Source organism: Lithobates pipiens, unplaced genomic scaffold (genome assembly GCF_037356315.1).
Source record: "Lithobates pipiens isolate NorthernLeopardFrog02 unplaced genomic scaffold, aLitPip1_a1.2 Scaffold_8, whole genome shotgun sequence".
NCBI classification, from domain to species: Eukaryota; Metazoa; Chordata; class Amphibia; order Anura; family Ranidae; genus Lithobates; species Lithobates pipiens.
The window spans coordinates 143,263,122-143,281,229 of NW_027507903.1; the positions used below are offsets into that span (position 1 = coordinate 143,263,122).

At 40.8% G+C, this 18,108-nt stretch overlaps 1 protein-coding gene across 1 annotated transcript in view; it reads right to left on the reverse strand.

Moving 5' to 3' along the window:
• The window catches only part of PLXNA4 (plexin A4), a 946,574-nt gene that overhangs the window by 36,505 nt on the left and 891,961 nt on the right, over positions 1 to 18,108 (reverse strand). The window contains exon 28 of the mRNA XM_077468718.1: positions 2,317 to 2,507. Within this exon, the coding sequence (XP_077324844.1) occupies positions 2,317 to 2,507 (191 nt within the window). The remainder of the gene's footprint in view (positions 1 to 2,316; positions 2,508 to 18,108) is intronic.

Sequence of the window (18,108 nt, forward strand, 5' to 3'; positions counted from 1 at the left end):
TCAGTTGTACAAGCCTCTGTTTCAGTGTAGTGCAGGGCTTGAAAGACATAGAGACAAACATTGCATCCCTTTGCCTTTCAAGCCCAGCAATATGCTGAGTCTGAAGTTTGTACATCCAAATGACCCAAATACAAAAAAAGTAACTTGATACATGCATTGCAGTGAATTCACCCACTGAAATCATTTTACAGGGCGTCCCAAAAGTCACCATACATAGGAAAATGGGAAATTGCAGCTAAATGTATCTTTATTTACAAAAAATAATGCCAACATTTTACAAAATATTATTTATATACTGGCCAACTCTTTCTGCACACACACAAAGTATATATATATATATATATATATATATATATATATATATATATATATATATATATGTGTGTAATATACATTTGGTAAATGTTTCTATGTATAGAGACATTTGGAACACCCTGTAGACACACAATAATATTTTTTATATTCTTCTGCACTATCATTTTATCCCCCACTAAGCTGCCAGGACCTAGCAGAAATGTATTTTCAGAAATTAAAAAGAAAAACAATTTATAGTCTAGCACGGTCCCGCCAAAATTGAATACATATACCGTATATGTGATATAAACCAATGCAATCAATCATACAGGCTTACAGAGCAAATAATGACTGAGGAAGTTAGAGATGCAACCCATGAGGCCGCGTACACACGCGGGGACTGTTCGCTCAACTTTGTCCGTCAAACAGTTTCAGCGGACAGTCCGCTCAAAATTAGCATGGACGGACTTGCCCACACACGACGAACGAACAGTCCGCTGAAACCGTGCGCGATGACGTGAACGGCACGTACGACAGGACTGGAAAACGACGTCCTATACACTGCAATGCAACCTTCGGCGTGTAAATTCTTTCTGAGCATGCGCGAGACTTAGTTTGACGAACAAGCCTACACACGGGCGGACTGTCCGCTCAAACCAAGTTTCAGCGGACAGTTTTTCGGAATTTCCGAAAAACTTTGTTCGTCAGACTGTCCGCTGAAACTGTCCGCTGAAAGCCCACACACGAGCGGACTGTCCGCCGAAACACTGTTCAGCGGACAAAGTTGAGCGAACAGTCCCCGCGTGTGTACGCGGCCTCAGTCTGTGCATTGACGTCATGACACTGGAAACTGGAAGTGGGCTGAAACATTATTTGAGTGAGAAACAGTGTTCCTCACATTCCTGCTTACATATGCTGAATGAGTTTTACTTAGTGCACAGTTATAGTGCACTTATTTTATAATTGCTTTTGTGTGTGCATGTATTAAAATGTTTTTAAGCATTATCATCTTGTCTTGTGCATTTGCCTTATGAGATGGTGGTATAGTGATACATCCTTCTAAGTACTAAAGCAGGTTTTTGACCTTGTACAATATGTGAGGTCCACCCTAGAGGGTGGAGCTGTGTCGAATAATAGGCGCTGTGATTTACTTTGATATACTTTGGTTGCTACTGTAGCTATCCACACCTTGAAGAAATTATTTTTTGCACTGTGAAGAAAATCTTATTTGCATAATTGTAGGATGCACACAAAGCACCCTTAGAGAACTTTAAAGAAAAGTCTGTTTGCACATTATGGCCTTGTTCACACTATAACATAGTATGGAAATACACATTCCATGCATGTTTCTCGCACCACATGGGAACGCACTGCCCTTGCGAGATGTATACAGGTGCAATTAAGTATTAAGCATTTTTTAATTGATATATGTCGTGGATAATGTTATCACTATATGTGCTGTAAGCTTATATGAATAATTACCTAGAGTTGGTCTATGACACATAATGTATATGAATGTATTTAATCTTGTATGGTGAGACAGCACTGCACTATTGTTTAGTTAATGTTAATTTTAGTAACAGATATAACTGATCACTCCATCTGATATCATCCCACGTAGGGAAGTGATATCAAAGGGAGTGATCAATTGAATGTGTTACTAAAGTGTGCTATTCATCTATTACAGTCATCCTGAAGAAGTGGAGGAAACCAGCAAAAAGAAAGTAATTCTAGCAGTAAGTTTTTTTATATTTGTAATTGAGGTGGCCATACCTATGACATTTGCACTTTCAGAATTTGTGAGGTTTTTAAACCAATCATTTTGATATATTTTAATTTTTGCTTAAACAAAATGTTGCATTATTATACATATTTTCAGCTCCGAGATATGTACACATATATATTGTTTCAGTTTCCCTTTTCTTACAATTTTTAATTTTTTTGTTTGTTTTTTCTGTTTAATACAAAATAGCCACATAAGCATTGCCTATAAATGAACTCCTTTATTTATTTAAGACATACCTTAGTAGCTAGTAATCTTGTTAAATAGATTTCTGACACCATTTTACTTCCCCTGTCCCCTTCTTTCTGGTCTCCGTGTTCATGGTTCTTCACTAAGTGCCACACTTTGACTCCACTTTCTAAGTCTGGTGTTATCATGGGTGTGCGAGAACGAAGACTGTCTGGACTTCCAGTGTATTTGATCATATTCTCTGTAATAAACAATAACAGATATAACTTTAAAATGGGATGCAAAATTCATTTTGAAATATAGTTTGTCTTAGCTTATTTATGGAGGCAGTGCAAACAACATAGAAGACACACAAAGTTCATTAAACTGCTATAGATTACAATTTGCTGTGTTCAAAACAGTTGTAGGCTGTAAATTTTGGCCTGTGGGTTAGAATACTTTACACACTGGTCTCTGTCTTAAATAAGCCACATGTGTATTTGTTGACCCAGTGGAGTTGATTGACTAAACCTGGAAAGTGCAAAATTTCATGCAGCTGTGCATGGTAGCCAATCAGCTTCTAATGTCAGCTTGTTCAGTTAAGCTTTGACAAAAAAATAAAACCTGGAAGCTGACTTGTTTTTATGCACAGCTGCACCAGATTTTGCACTTTCCATTTTTAGTAGATGAACTCCATTGTGTATTTCCCTAAATTTAGTTGGCGTATTCAGTCAGGCAGTATTAAGATCAGTAGTGATAACCCATAATAATAGAATATACAGATTAAAAAAAAAATCTAAAAAAGACAGCTTCACATAAAAATCACGGTGCAGGGTTTGACAGATTGACTTAAAGCGGAGTTCCACCCCATTTAGTAACCACGGCCCCACTGGTAGCTGATCCCTGTGCCATTACTTTTTGGTTATGTTTTTTTTTTTTCGTTTTGTTTAAATACCTTTTTTCTTTACAAATTCCCTCACTTCTGTCCCACCTCTCCACAAGGTACGCAATTCCACTCCAGGAGATATCAGTGTTGTCAATCCCAGGAGTCAGCGCGCATCCTCCACTTCTGGCATTGCGTTATTTCAAAACTAGAAATGATGTGATGCCAGGAAGAGTTATGTGCCATTTTTGAACTGTAGACACTTTTTTCATTATACCGGATACCGAGCGGCAGCGGAGAAGGAATCCTTAGCACCGGTTGCATGAGTGGCAGAAGCAAGTGCAGTAAACTTAGGTGGTTCTGAAAATGAATGTTGCACAGCTCTATGATGGGGGCAAATATTGTGGCACAGCACTATGGCAACCTGTCATGAAGAAACTACACAGGTGCGAGGTCAGGAGGTGCATGCTGGGTAGCCAGCTGCACCTAATCCCAGAAATAAGCACAAGCGGGCTTCATATTCCCACAACCTCTATGGCCCCTGCCTGCTTCTGAGATCGAGTAATATTTTATTGATCTCTAAGAAAGAAGCAGGAAGACATTACTAACATTATGCAAATATTATAGCAGATGGGGGAGAGGCCTTTAAAAAAAATTGTTATAGGGACTTGAGCATTTGTCAGTAATGTTCATGCAGTATCCTAAAAGAATATCCATAAAACACACAAACTTAAGGGTGATCTCAAAGTGACTTACACAAGGACACTTATTCCTCACTGATGCTCAATTCCATGATCTAAAAATCTGCAGATCAATAGCAATTCTAAAGCGGAACAATCAATCCCCATCTTATTCCATGAAAATAAGATGAAATTCTCATTTACACATTTGTTTATGAAAGCTAGATTGTAATAGAGCTCTGGCTTCAAGCTATCTATTCTGATTATGCTCATAAGGTATAAAGCATGATAAAGTGAAATGATTAACTGGAAGGTAAGTAAAGACAGTGTTTATTGGAGCCAGAAGATCAGACGGTATATATTACATCTTTCTTAATCAATCTTGAGGACAAGGAGGCACAGAGATGTATTAGTCCATAGATTAGAATTTGTTGCTTCAGCAGTATAGGCAGAGGTTGAACAATTTAATTTAAAGAGGGTGGATATCAATGCTGTCCATCTATCAAAGACTACAGAACTAAATATGTATGAATCAACAAATATAAAAAATGCATTGTCCACTGTGAAAGAGGTACTCATAATGTAAATGATAGAAAATGTATCCAAAGTAAGGAAAATTAGCTTTTAGCTGTCATTAAATGAGGTGTTAGCAAAGATTTTCCCTCACTTCCTGTTCCAGTTAGCAACAGGAATATTTTCCACTTCTCATCACTTTCACTCTCAGTGACAAATGACAGTTTCTTCAGTGGGTGCAAAGATAGCAAAAAACCCTGAAAGAGGTTCTAATTTTTCATTATTCTTTCCAAAACTGAGCGGCCGATACGTTTACTGTTGCTAATCCAAACCTAGTGTAAATTCCCCAAAACTGTAAACGTTATTAAAAGTCTTTTACATACACAAATTCTTGTATACTTCATAGTAACATTATGAAAGGGACCTTTCTCTTCCTCTGATTAAAGAATCTTACAAAAGATGGGGTTGATTTATTAAGGCAAGTAGCCTGTTCATTGTGTATAGGAATTTTCCTTCAGCCTAGTGAATGTGGTAAAAAATCACTTTTTTGCAAAAAAATATCCAATCTTTTGCAAGGATAACTTAAAAAAAAATATATAGAATTTTGGCTTGCAAAAAATAGGATGATGGAAGTCAGCAGAACTTCACTCCATTCACTAAGCTGAGAGAATATTCTCTTGCAAAGTGAACAGCCTTTTTGCCTTTGAAAATGTACCTCTATGAGGATCATCCTTCCCAATGAATTTTCTAAGTCCTTGTACCCACGGTCGAAGATTCCGACAACCAAATCCGTCGGATTTTGTCCGAAACTGTTATATACACACGGTCGGACAAAGTTGTCAGAAAATCCGACGTGATGACGTTATTTTGTTACGATGGGACTACGTTCACGCTAGGAGCCAATAGCTTTGGTGTAGGAATTTGATCTGAGCATGCGTGGCACTTTGTCCAATCGGAATTCTCTACACATGATCGGAGTATGTCCGATCGGAGCATTTTGTCGAAAAATTTTACCGACATGTTGGAAAACTTGGTCCGTCGGATATTCCGATGGAAACAGTCCGATGTAGACCACAGACAGTCGGAATATCTGACAAAATGGTCCAATTGGACACATTCCGTCGGAATCTCCGACCGTGTGTACAAGGGCTTAGAAGTGGAATATTTCATGGATTTATCCGAACATTGAGCATGATGTCAGTCTGTTAAAAATACAAAATAATAGGCAGTACAACTGAATTCAGAGTCAGGGATAACTGTCAGATCAATATGACAGAAAGGCCAACATAGTGTAAAATTCTTCATTAAAACTTCACATTCAGTGCATTCACGTTTAATTGTGCTATCTCTCAGCACTCCAGTAAAACCGCTTAGTCCTGTATAGTAGCTGGCTCACTCCTTACTTGGTGCATGTGCGGCTTCATGTGGGATGACATGGAGCGGAGTTATAGACACTTACATCATCCCACACAGAAGCCGCACATGAGCCGAGTAAGGAGTGGAGCCAGTTACTATACAGGACTAAGGGGTTTTACCCAAGTGCACAATTTTAATGTGAATGCATTTCATTTACATGTTTGATGTGGTTTTAATAAAGAATTTTACACTATTTTGGCCCTTCTGTCTTTCCCTGTGGCTGATCAGGATGATACATACTTGAGAAGATTTAAGAAGTTTTAATGGGATGTCGGAAATGCATTTGATGTGATATAGTAATACTTCTCCACATGATAGCCTGTTACAGATGTAGAGAATGGCATAAATAGACATAAACATTGCAGTGCAGTTACACTAGCTTCTTTACTCCTGTCTGACATACAATCTCTGTACAAAGATCGAACAGCAGTGTTCTCTGTGGATTGGCAACAGGGGAGTATAAAACTGGGACAAAGGATTGGGTGTACCCACACTAAGACCAGGTTCACATATGTGTGGCTGTGGTTTGAAGTCCGGGATCCGGTGCATTTTGTTCACCAGTTCTGGTGCGATTAAGGTGCAAATTGTTTCCTGAATTTGCACCTGAACCGGACCCAAAAATGCAGAGGATCCTTTTTGAAACTGCACCACAGCTGCTCCAAACATGTGTCTCTATTGAGAGCTGGTCAAATCCCCATGTCTTGCAAATTGGATACAGAACACATCCAATTCACACATATGTCAACCTGGCCTAAGGAAGCAGTTACACTTTAATGGTACATTCCTTTATAAATGATGTGTTCCTTTTAAGACAAACCATACAGCAACACTGCAAAAATAAAATGATTACCCTCAGAAAACCAAGAAAATTATTATCCTCAGAAAACCAGGGCTTTTTCTTCTGCTGGACATGCCAGAATGACATGCCGGCACCTCCACCAGAGAACTCCCGTGTCCATATCTGTGAAGCCTGCTGTGCTGCCGTCTGTAATTAGGCACTGACAGCCACGGAGGGATCGAATGCGGAGGCACCTCTGCCAGACACCTTTCCTGCCGCGGGGCCACCTGTGCCAGAGAACTCCCCACCGCTAAGCCACCTCCTCTGAGGCACCTTCCCCAGAACACCGATGGGGATCAGAATGCTGCAGCCTATGAGAGCGTAAGGCGGAATAATCTGCACTCCACTCCGCCTCTCAATAGAGACTGACCGAAAGCTTGTTTTGTGTGTGAACAATGTTCGTGGTGGCCAGGGATTGCTATCCACCCTCCTCTCCACTTCCAGCACTAACAGCAGGCTGGAGAACAGGCAGATCGGACTCCCTGAGGACCAGTAGGAGGCGCATGCAGTCCAGGAATCCGCTGAATGGAGCAGAGCACCTCACCCAGAAGGAGAATCAGCCCTGTCTGCTGCTGGCCAGAATGAATCTCCTATGGAAGGTACTGGGTATTTCTCTCTCCCTCTCCCCACTCCCCCCTCTCTGTGACTCTTCTGTGACCTCTCTCTCTCTCACATGCAGGCAGGGGGAACTGAGTGAACAAGTGAGTGTCACTGATCTGCACCCAGCACTGCTACTGATCACATCCACCCCAAGCACTGCTACTGGATCCCCCCCCATCCATTGCTGCTGATTCCCCCTGTCACAAGCACTGCTACTGATCCCCCCTCCCAAGCACTGCTACTGATTTCCCCCACCCCCCAAGCACTGCTACTGATCCCCCCCCCCCAATCACTGCTACTGATTCCCCCATCCTCCCTAGCACTGCTACTGATCCGCCCAAGCACTGCTACTGATTCCCCCATCCTCCCAAGCACTGCTACTGATCCCCCCAAGCACTGCTACTGATTCCCCCACCCCCCAAGCATGGCCACTGATAACATCACTCCACTAGTCCTGCCACTCATCCCATCCGCACCAGCACTGTCTTCACTCATCCCACCCCCAGCACTGCCACTGATCCCATCCCCGAGCATGGTCAATGATTCAATCAGCTCCCAGCACTGCCAATTATCACACCTCCCTCCCCCAGCCCTGAAATTAATACCATTCCACCCTCCTCCCACACTGCCACTGATCATCACCGCACACCCATTCGTTTCTGGGGCTAGGGGCTGTGTGATGTGCAGTAACCTCTAGCAACCAATCAGAAAGCAGAAATGATATGCTGTAACCTCTAGCAACTAATCAGTGAGTGGTAATGCTATGCTGTAACCTCCAACAACCAATCACAATCGCTGCCTGATATGCTACACTAAATTGAGTTTAGCTGCTATTTATTGTAAATTTACAGCAAATGGAGAGCGAAATTGCATGCAGGTAGGCCCAAAGAAAATGTTCGCTCAGGGTCCAATCAATGTTAAAGATGGCCCTGGGTGGCTGCTGTGGGTAGGTAGCCTATCCTGCTCCTCACTAGTCTCCTGTTAACTGTTGCTGGACTGGGCTGTCTCTTGCTGGACTGGACTGTCTCTTGCTAGACTGGTTTTCGGGGGAGGGGCGGTTCTAGGGGTGTGACATAGGAGGGGGCAGTTGTATGGGGCGGGTAGGAGCATGTCCTAGGAGGGGGGGTGAGTTCCTGCACCTTTTCTCTGAGAAAAAAAGCCCTGTTTACAACTAATAGTCATCAAAGTACTCATAAAACGTGTGCTACAATTTTTGCAAAATGTTAACTCACACAACAAAAGTTTCATGCAATTAAGAACTTTTAACAAGTGGTGACCAAAGCCAAAAAAACAAGAGCAGGGATAGAAGAAAATTCTGATGAAAATGAAAAATGTAAAAAAAAAAAGCAATATAAGAGTGGGAGTCACAATACAATGTACACAATAAAATATAATAAACAACAGTAAAAGGATGTAAATGAATGATAAAAAAAAAATCGATCTTCTAAGATATTATTAACGTGATGAGCTTCCTCTTCAAAATCTATAGCAGAATATGACATGAGTACAAAAGCAAAAAGCACATTTAAATAGAGAAAGAAGAATGTGTGAGAACCATTTGTTGTGTGGATAACAGATATGATCGTTTGAAATGATACTGTATCATTATTATTCCCAATTCAACACGCAAAGAATAGCTTCATTTAACAGCTACCTGTCACCTTCCTGACAAGAGACATTTGACTGCAAGAGCTTGTCAAATCTATTACCACTTTACTTGGTATTGTAGTTTCCTTGTCTGACTCACATGCTGGTTATTAGTTTTTACTCTTATTTTAAACCAAGCCACACAAAGCATACAGCAAATAGATCAGCATGAGATACAATTTTGTGTGGGAGCTGCCACTCACAACATACTTCTTTTATAGTGCTCCATTTTGTTTACTTAGAGTCTCTGCAGAAAATGTACTGAATGCAAACAGAATGGTACTTTGTGGCAGAAAGAGCTGTGAATTTTATTTTATTACCAGCTAGAATATGTCTTATTCTGTTCAGCTACTCTTGTGATTCTTACAACCCCAACACATGTTGATACACTATTCAGTGCTGCTTTTTTACAGCTTATCCTATTGACTCAGTGGACTGTTAAGTAGTATAATCCCGATTTTGTGGTCCTCCCTTCTCTTCCACCAGCACAGCAGGGATCTCTGAGAAAATGTACAAATGTTTGATTATTTTGATATTATTATTATTAATATATTATTATTGATCACATCACAGCATAAGATGACAGAGTGTCATCCGAGTGAAATTCTGGGGGGGGGGGGGCTACAGTTCCTTTGTGTACCAGGCTAGCTCCTATTTGAGCAGTGGTCATCAACCCTGTCCTCGGGGCCAACTAACAGGCCAGGTTTTATGTATTACCTTGGGGAGATCCAGACTAGAATACTGCAATCACTGAGCAGCAAATTATACCACTTGTGACGTATTGCAGCTATCTTGCAAACTTGGCCTGTTAGTGGGCCCTGAGGACAGGATTGATGACCACTGTATTTGAGGATCCAGGATGAAAGCTCTTTTGGTTGCCTGGCATCAGGGATGCTGCAGGACTGAATTGATCTGCCCTAATTGGCTGAATCTGCATCTGGGTAGCACATTTGTCTATTTTGTGATGGTACTTTAAATATCACTTTGTTTCACACTGCACTTGATATATGCCTTAAGAATGAGTGCCGTGCTGCTCCAAAATGTTGCTACCTTATGTTGTGATGTGATCATCTAATAATACTTTCTATTTTCTCATTCCTAGTGTGCTGGTAACATAACACATCTGAGGGTTGACCAAAAGTGACGCGGATCCAGGTAGTGCGATGAAATGTGGCTTGCAACTTTATCACACGGTCGGAGCCTGACCGTATGCATGCTAATCGATTTTTTAATGCATTCTTGTGAGTGTTATTTTATTGAGCATTTTTATACAATAAAGAGTTTGAACGGGATTATGCTATGAGGATCGGTTTTGTAATCTTTGTATTGGTTTTAGTGGAGATTTCTAACCAGAGGTAAATCCAACATTGTGATTGGAAAATTTAGTTTGTTGAACCAATCAATATAATGAAAGGCAAAAATTTGCAGTGCATGAGGTGTAAAAAGGGGAGTGTGGCTCATTTAACTGGTGGTGATTTCAACTATTCAAGTGGATGTCAAGCAGTTGGTTATGGACTCTTACCAATTCAGTTGATGATATTATATTTATGGACTTTATTGTTTCTGGGTGGTGGAGGTGTAGTCATATTCCTTCTAAATGTTGTAGAGCACTGCTGAAGTAATTGCTGCAATTTGCTCTGTTTTATTTTGTTTATTATATGTTTTATAAGGCAGCTGCCTACGATATTAGTATTGCTTAGATATTCACCTTCCCTACAGGAGCCCGTAGTATTGGGCTATAGAATTTTATTATTGAATAAATTGAGGTGGTTGCCATTTTTGCATAGCTTGCTGTCTGGAATTGGTGTAGGAAAACATTGGGTGCCTTCAGTTGTCATTGTGCTGTTCTGGGTTGCTAATATGTCCCTGCACCTTTAAGGAGGAATGGTCTTCTTTCAGACATAGTTATCCTTAAGTTATCCATTGCCAATTTGCTCCAAATGTAAGAGTTAGGACCACACTTTACAGAGGGGTCTTGATGAGGGAGTGAGGGTTCAACATACACCAATCAGCCATAACATTATGATCACTGACAGGTAAAGTGAATAACATTGATTATCTCATTACAAAGACATCTGAGAGTGGGTGGGATATATTAGGCAGTAAGTGACAATTTTGTCCCTAAAGTCAATGTATTGAAAGCAGTTAAAAATGGGCAAGCAAAAGGATTTGCAGGCCAAATTGAGGGCCAGATTTGCAAGGGCCAAATTGTAATGGTTAGATGACTAGGTCAGAGCATCTCCAAAACTTTAGCTCTTGTGAGATGTTTCTAGTCTTCAGTGGTCAGGATCTGTCAAAAGTGATCCAAGGAAGACAAACTAGTAAAACTTTAACAGGGTCATGGGTGGCTAAGGCACATTGATGCACGTGGGGTGCAAGCCTGCTCCATGTAGGCTGATCCAATAGATGGGGTACTGTAACTCAAATTGTTGAAAAAGTTAATGCTTGTTCTGAAAAAAAAAAAAGCATCAGGACAAACAGTTTGTTGTGTATGGGGCTGGGTAACTGCAGACTGGTCAGACTGCCCTTGCTGACCCATATCCACAATCAAAAGCACTTCACAATGGGCATGTGAGCATCAGAACTAAACCACAGAGCAAAAGAAGAAGGTTGGCTGGTCTGATGAATTCAATAATGGTTTGAGGAACACAACAATCAGAGAGAATCTAAATTCTCCAGATCTCCATCCAACAGAGCATCTGTGGGATGTGCCAGATACCACAGCATACATTCTGAGGTCTAGTGGAGTCTGTGCCTCGATGGGTTATGATAGGTGGTCATAATAAAATGGTTATGATTAAGCATTGAGTGAAAGGCGTCAAACTTCAGTCCCCCGTTGTGTCCTTAACACTTGTATATGCTCTGTAGTTTGGATTTATAGTAATAAAGGTGGTTTGATTACTAGAGTGCAGCCATCTGGATTTCCCCTCTCTTGTCTGGGTGGTCATAATGTTATAAGGGAATACTTATTAAGGTTGCCAAAAGATATACGGTACTAGGTTAAAGGTCTAAGATAATATGCTTAGGCGTGCATTTCACTAAGTTCAGAATTAAGGTGCAAGATGTTGACATATTAGGATGCATCTGTCTGCGGTAAGAGGTACAAAGCTAAGATAGGACTGGTTACGCAAGAATATGGTCAGTCAGCAGATGTTGAAATGACGAAATAACTATCAGAAGACTGTATTTCACCTTTGACTTAGATAATGTCATGAGTTTAAGAAAAATGTCGATGTATGTATGAATTACCTGATTGGTTAAACCACAGGGCTGTCCTTCTGTTCAAACTAAATAAAATTGTTGTGTGTGCTTCAATAGGCACATTCATTATTCACGTACAATAGCGTGTATGTGTAATGTTTTGTCCACCGGTGAAAGGGACCTCCGCTCTTCAATCCTAGCCTAGGCTACCAGGGGTTACTTACAGAAGACGAGCAACCTAACAAATGTTATGGCTAACTGGTGTATATTTGCAAATGTGTGCAACTAAAACCTCTGTTTTAATGCAAATTGTGCATTTTTTTTTCAGGCTAGCTGGTAAGGTGATGTGAAAATTTTTGTTTGTTTTGCTGTGCAAAGCCTTTCCTTGTGCACCTTGCTTCAAAGGCTAGTTACAAATCAAGGTGGATGCCATTTTGTAACTTCCCTATCCAAAATGTAAAAGAAAAAACAAAAAAAAGTTTATAAATAACTTTATTATCTGCATGCATTATAACTGCCTAGACTTCTAAATATGCATTTCCGATTTTCCGTATGTATGTACAGAAAAATCAAACATTTACAATTTCACTCACTTTGAATCTCCTTATTCAATCATAACTATCAGATTCTTTTTGTAAATACTGTCAATTATGCGTTTCATTAAAAATATTCTTGCACCAAAATGTATAATTTAATGATTTCCTGAAGAGTAGTAATAATTTCTTGAATTCTTCATAAATATGGCACTTAAAATTTTAACTGAAATGAATTATAAAACCTCAACATTTTAACACCTCTATAGAATCTTCTAATTTCCAATCCAAAGAGTAATAATAAAACATAAAGACCTTTTTAATGTAATAGATGTATTCACATACTGTACAGTAAATCTAGAGGCAGAGAGGTCATTAAACCAGAAACTGGGGGATGTGCCATTGCAGTATTTCTAGCAATGCTTCAATGAATGAAATTAATACTGCTAATTACACTCCTGTAAAGTTTAACCATGTTTAATGATGTATTTTATATGGTTATTAACATGCAGCAGCATTACTGATGATTCTTACATTGTCTTAAAGAGCACTGTTAATGCTTCCTGGTCTTCATTATAATTACCAGGTAAGTGTCATGTTCATTTAGACACCGACTGCTGTATACGGAAATTAATGATTATTTCTCATCCTCCAACTTTTTTCCTAACTTGGCAATAACAAGGAATGTAAGGGGAAAATATCTTTGAAAAGGTCACAGTGTCTTTCATTAATTGCAGTAACACTTCAGAAATTAATATTAATGAGACTTCTTGGCTCATTCGCATCAGTGGATGGTGCTCCCTAGGAGATTAAGTGACTGCAGTATTTCTGTTATCTGGAGTGGGGAAACTGCATTTATCCATGTTCATAGAGATGTGAAAACAATAAACTGCATGTTGCTAACCCCACACGGTTATAAATAAGGTGATGCCAGACCCAAATCTGTAATTAACGTAGGCATAAAAAGGTGACTTGAGAATATTTCAAGTCCCATCAAATTTTTAAGGCAAGTCAACAAAACTTCACAATATTGTTGCATTGAATTAAACATGTTTCTCTGACAGTTGAAAGCAAACTTGTTAGCCAATACCTTTAAGAATATTTTATCATCATACAGCTTAAAAATATTTAGACACTTTATAGAGTTTAAATTACTGGGTGGAAACCTTCTTCATGTAGCTGTATGAAAGTCAAGGATGGTGTTGCTTTTATACCTGTTGGTTACATATCTGAGAACAGCTATAGAGAAGGTCTTTGCCAGCTACCACACAAAGATGTAAGGCTCATTCTGTTACTTAACCTTAACCACATTACTTTTTTTAAGCGGCTAATCTTTTTAGGTGAGAAACGCATTGCCTCTACTGCCCATCAAGCATAATCCCACATAGAATGAGGCTGGGTTCATATTTGGTGTAGTAAATATGTTTGTAGTTTTGCTCATTTTTTACAACGTTTTTCTTTTGTCATTTTTTTGTGTTGAGAAGAACATGCACTTCGTTGTCCAAAATCCAAAATAAACTAGGCCACGTGCCCTCAACATGGCGGGTGCTTTTGGGAAGGGGGGCCCTGCGACCCCCACACCCCAAAGCACCTTGTCCCCATGTTGATGAGGACAAGGGCCTCTTCCCGACAACCCTGGCCATTGGTTGTCGGGGTCTGCGAAATGGGGGCTTATCGGAATCCGGGAGCCCCTTTAATAAGGGGGCCCCCGGATCCTGGCCCCCACCCTATGTGAATGAGTATGGGTAGGATGTACCCCTACCCATTCACCTGGAGGAAAAAATTGTAAATAAAAAACACACAACACAGGTTTTTAAAGTAGTTTATTAGTCAGCTCTGGGGGTCTTCTTCCGTCTTCGGGGGTCTTTTCGCCGGGCTCCTCCGCTATCTTCTGCTCTTTTACTGCTCTTTTACTAACGGAGGAGCCCAGCTTTCTCCTTCGTCACCGCCGTCCGGGGGTCTTTCTCCGACTTCGGGGCTCTTCTTCTGGCTTCGGGGGTCTTGTCCAGCTCTTCTGTTCTTTTGCCGGGCCTCCGCAAACTTTTTCCAGCTCTTTAACTAGCGTCGGCCTGGTCTTGTCACTGTCGCCGTTGCCTTCTTCTTCCTTCTTCTTCTCTTCTTCTGATGTTGACACGACACTCTCTCCGGCCGTAATGGCAGGGACACGTTGCACGGCGACTTATATAGGCATAAGGGGCAGGGTCATTGGGTGATGTCACATGGTGACCCCGCCCCTTATGATGTCACAGTCCCAGCATCATCCCCGGGCTAATTCTGCCTAATGACCACAAGTGTAAGGAACATTCTTCTCACTGACCATCACACTAATGTATCATGAGTTGTAGATATAGTACATTTTAGCAGGGGTCCCCTGAGCCCGGGATGTTATTTCAAGGCTTCCTTTGTGTTGAAAAGGTTGAGAAAGGCTGATCTAGATCAATGCATAGTTTTTAACTAAAAGTTATCTATTATGACATTGTTCAATCAATGCTTTCTAAATTGCCTAGGGTTATGAAACATTTTAAATCCAAATTCAAATGCCCTTACAAGATAAAATGTGACTAGGTTGCTATAGGTACCTGAATGGCTGGAATTATATAATCTTAATATTCTCTTGGATTGCACTAAAGTCAGACATAGAATTCACTGAACAACAGTTTTGCTCACAACAGCTCAGTGTTTTATTAACCTTCTGGAGTGAAACTGCTGGAGTCCCAAATCTGGAAGCGACATTATACTGCTGATCTGTTGCATTAACAATATAAGGCCAAGATTCCAAAGTGTGCTGTAAGGGAGTTTTATGATGGGATAAATGCCATCATGACCATTGATGCACAGCAGCCTGCAGTGCAAGTTGTGTGCAAGTTCGGCCTTCTGCTGTGAAGGACAGAAATCAGAAACTGCTATTTATGTAACCTGTCAATAAGTAATTCTAATTTGTATTCCTTTAAATTGTATGTGCAAGCTATTTCACTGGTACTGTTGTTGAGAGATGGAAAAAAAAAAGATATATACAGTTGTGCTCATAAGTTTACATACCCTGGCAGAATTATGATTTATTAACCATTATTCAGAGAATATGAATGATAACACAAAAACTTTTCTTTCACTCATAGTTAGTGTTTGGCTGAAGCCATTTATTATCAATCAACTGTGCTTACTCTTTATAAATCATAATGGTAACAGAAACTACCCAAATGAACAAAAATGTACATACCCCAGTTCTTAATATCATGTATTGCCCCCTTTAACATCAATGACAGCTTTAAGTCTTCTGTGGTACTTGTGGATGAGGCTCTTCATCTTCTCAGATGGTAAAGCTGCCCATTCCTTTTGGAAAAAAAAACTCCAGTTCCTGTGAATTCTTGAGCTGTCTTGCATTAACTGCACATTTGAGATCTCCCCAGAGTGGCCCAATGATATTGAGGTCAGGAGACTAAGATGGCTACTCCAGAACCTTCATTTTATTCTGCTGTAGTGAGTGACAGGTTGGCTTGGCCTTGTGTTTTGGATCATTGCCATGTTGGAATGTCCAAGTACGTTCCATGGGCAACTTCCTGACTGATGAATGCAAATGTTCCTCCAGTATTTTTTGATAACATACTGCATTCTGGCATATTGTAAGCGGGAAACTTTCTGACATTTGTGCAGTAATGGCTTTCTTCTGGCAACTCGACCATGCAGCCCATCTTTCTTCAAGTGTCTCCTTATTGTGCATCTTGAAACAGCCGCACCACATGTTTTCAGAGAGTCCTGTATGTCACCTGAAGTTATTTGTGGGTTTTTCTTGCCATCCCGAACAATTTTCCTGGCAGTTGTGGCTGAAATTCTAGCTGGTCTACCTGACCGTGGTTTGGTTTGAACAGAACCCCTAATTTTCCACTTCTTAATTAGAGTTTGAACACTGCTGACTGGCATTCTCAATTCTTTGGATATATTTTTATATCCCTTTCCTGTTTTATACAGTTCAACTACCTTTTCACACAGATCCTTTGACAATTCTTTTGCTTTCCCATGACTCAGAATCCAGAAATGTCAGTGTAGCACTGGATGAAAGATGAAAGGTTCAGAAGTCCAGAAACTCCATGACCTTTTATACACACACTAATTGTAATTATTATTATTATTATTATTAGTAGTATTATTATAATAGAGGATTTATATAGTGTCAACAGTTTGCACAGCACTTAACAAAATAAAGGCAGACATTACAGTTACATTACAACTTTAGAGCTTACCACCTAAAAAGGGAGTGTCAATTGATACAAAAAGTAATACCTTTTTAAATTACAAGCAAACAGATCACAGATGAGGATGGTTACCTGTAATAGCCATTCAAACCCTTTTTTGTCCACTTGTGTGCATATTATCTGGCCAAAATCACCAGGGTATGTAAAATTTTGATCGGGGTCATTTGGGTAGTTTCTGTTGTGATTATGATTTAACCACAACAATTCCCAGCCATAGTTAGTGATGGACGAACTTCCGACGGGACGTTTCGCGAACGCGAAATGCGAACGGACCCAAACGTTCGCGAAACCGAACGTTCGCCGCGGGCCCCATTGACTTCAATGGGAGGCGAACTTTGCAAACCTTCATGTCGAATTTGCGGCCACGTGGTAATTATTAGGGGGTAAAACGTAGTCCCACCATCTGGACAATGACATAATACATGTATGAGGTGAATTTGGGATCGATAACTACAAGCATTTTTATTTTATTTGGGAAATTGTTCTAACAATTCAGGACTATGGAGCTAATGAAGGCAATGGAGGAGAGGGAAGGTCAGGGACCAGGGTAGGCAAAGAAGAGGGTGCAGGAGATGATCACCAGCAGCGTGACATACCGGAATGACACATGCACCGTGATAGAGGCATCTGACAGCAGCACCGTAATACAGAGCACTGACAGCAGCACCGTGACATACAGCGCTGACAGCAGCACCGTGACATACAGCGCTGACAGCAGCACCGTGACATACAGCGCTGACAGCAGCACCGTGACATACAGCGCTGACAGCAGCACCGTGACATACAGCGCTGACAGCAGCACCGTGACATACAGCGCTGACAGCAGCACCGTGACATACAGCGCTGACAGCAGCACCGTGACATACAGCGCTGACAGCAGCACCGTGACATACAGCGCTGACAGCAGCACCGTGACATACAGCGCTGACAGCAGCACCGTGACATACAGCGCTGACAGCAGCACCGTGACATACAGCGCTGACAGCAGCACCGTGACATACAGCGCTGACAGCAGCACCGTGACATACAGCACTGACAGCAGCACCGTAAGCAGCCCCAGGAGGAAGTCAGCACAGCACAGGGATGGTGTGATCCCCTCATAATAAGAACCCCCAGGAGGAAGTCAGCACAGCACAGGGATAGTGTGATCCCTTCATAATAAGAACCCCCAGGAGGAAGTCAGCACAGCACAGGGATATCATAAGCAGCCCCAGTAGAAATATGACACCGCTCAACCTCTTCAAAGAGGAGGGTAGGGGCATATAGTACGGTGTGCTTTTTTGGGTCAAGGAAGTGAGCCAA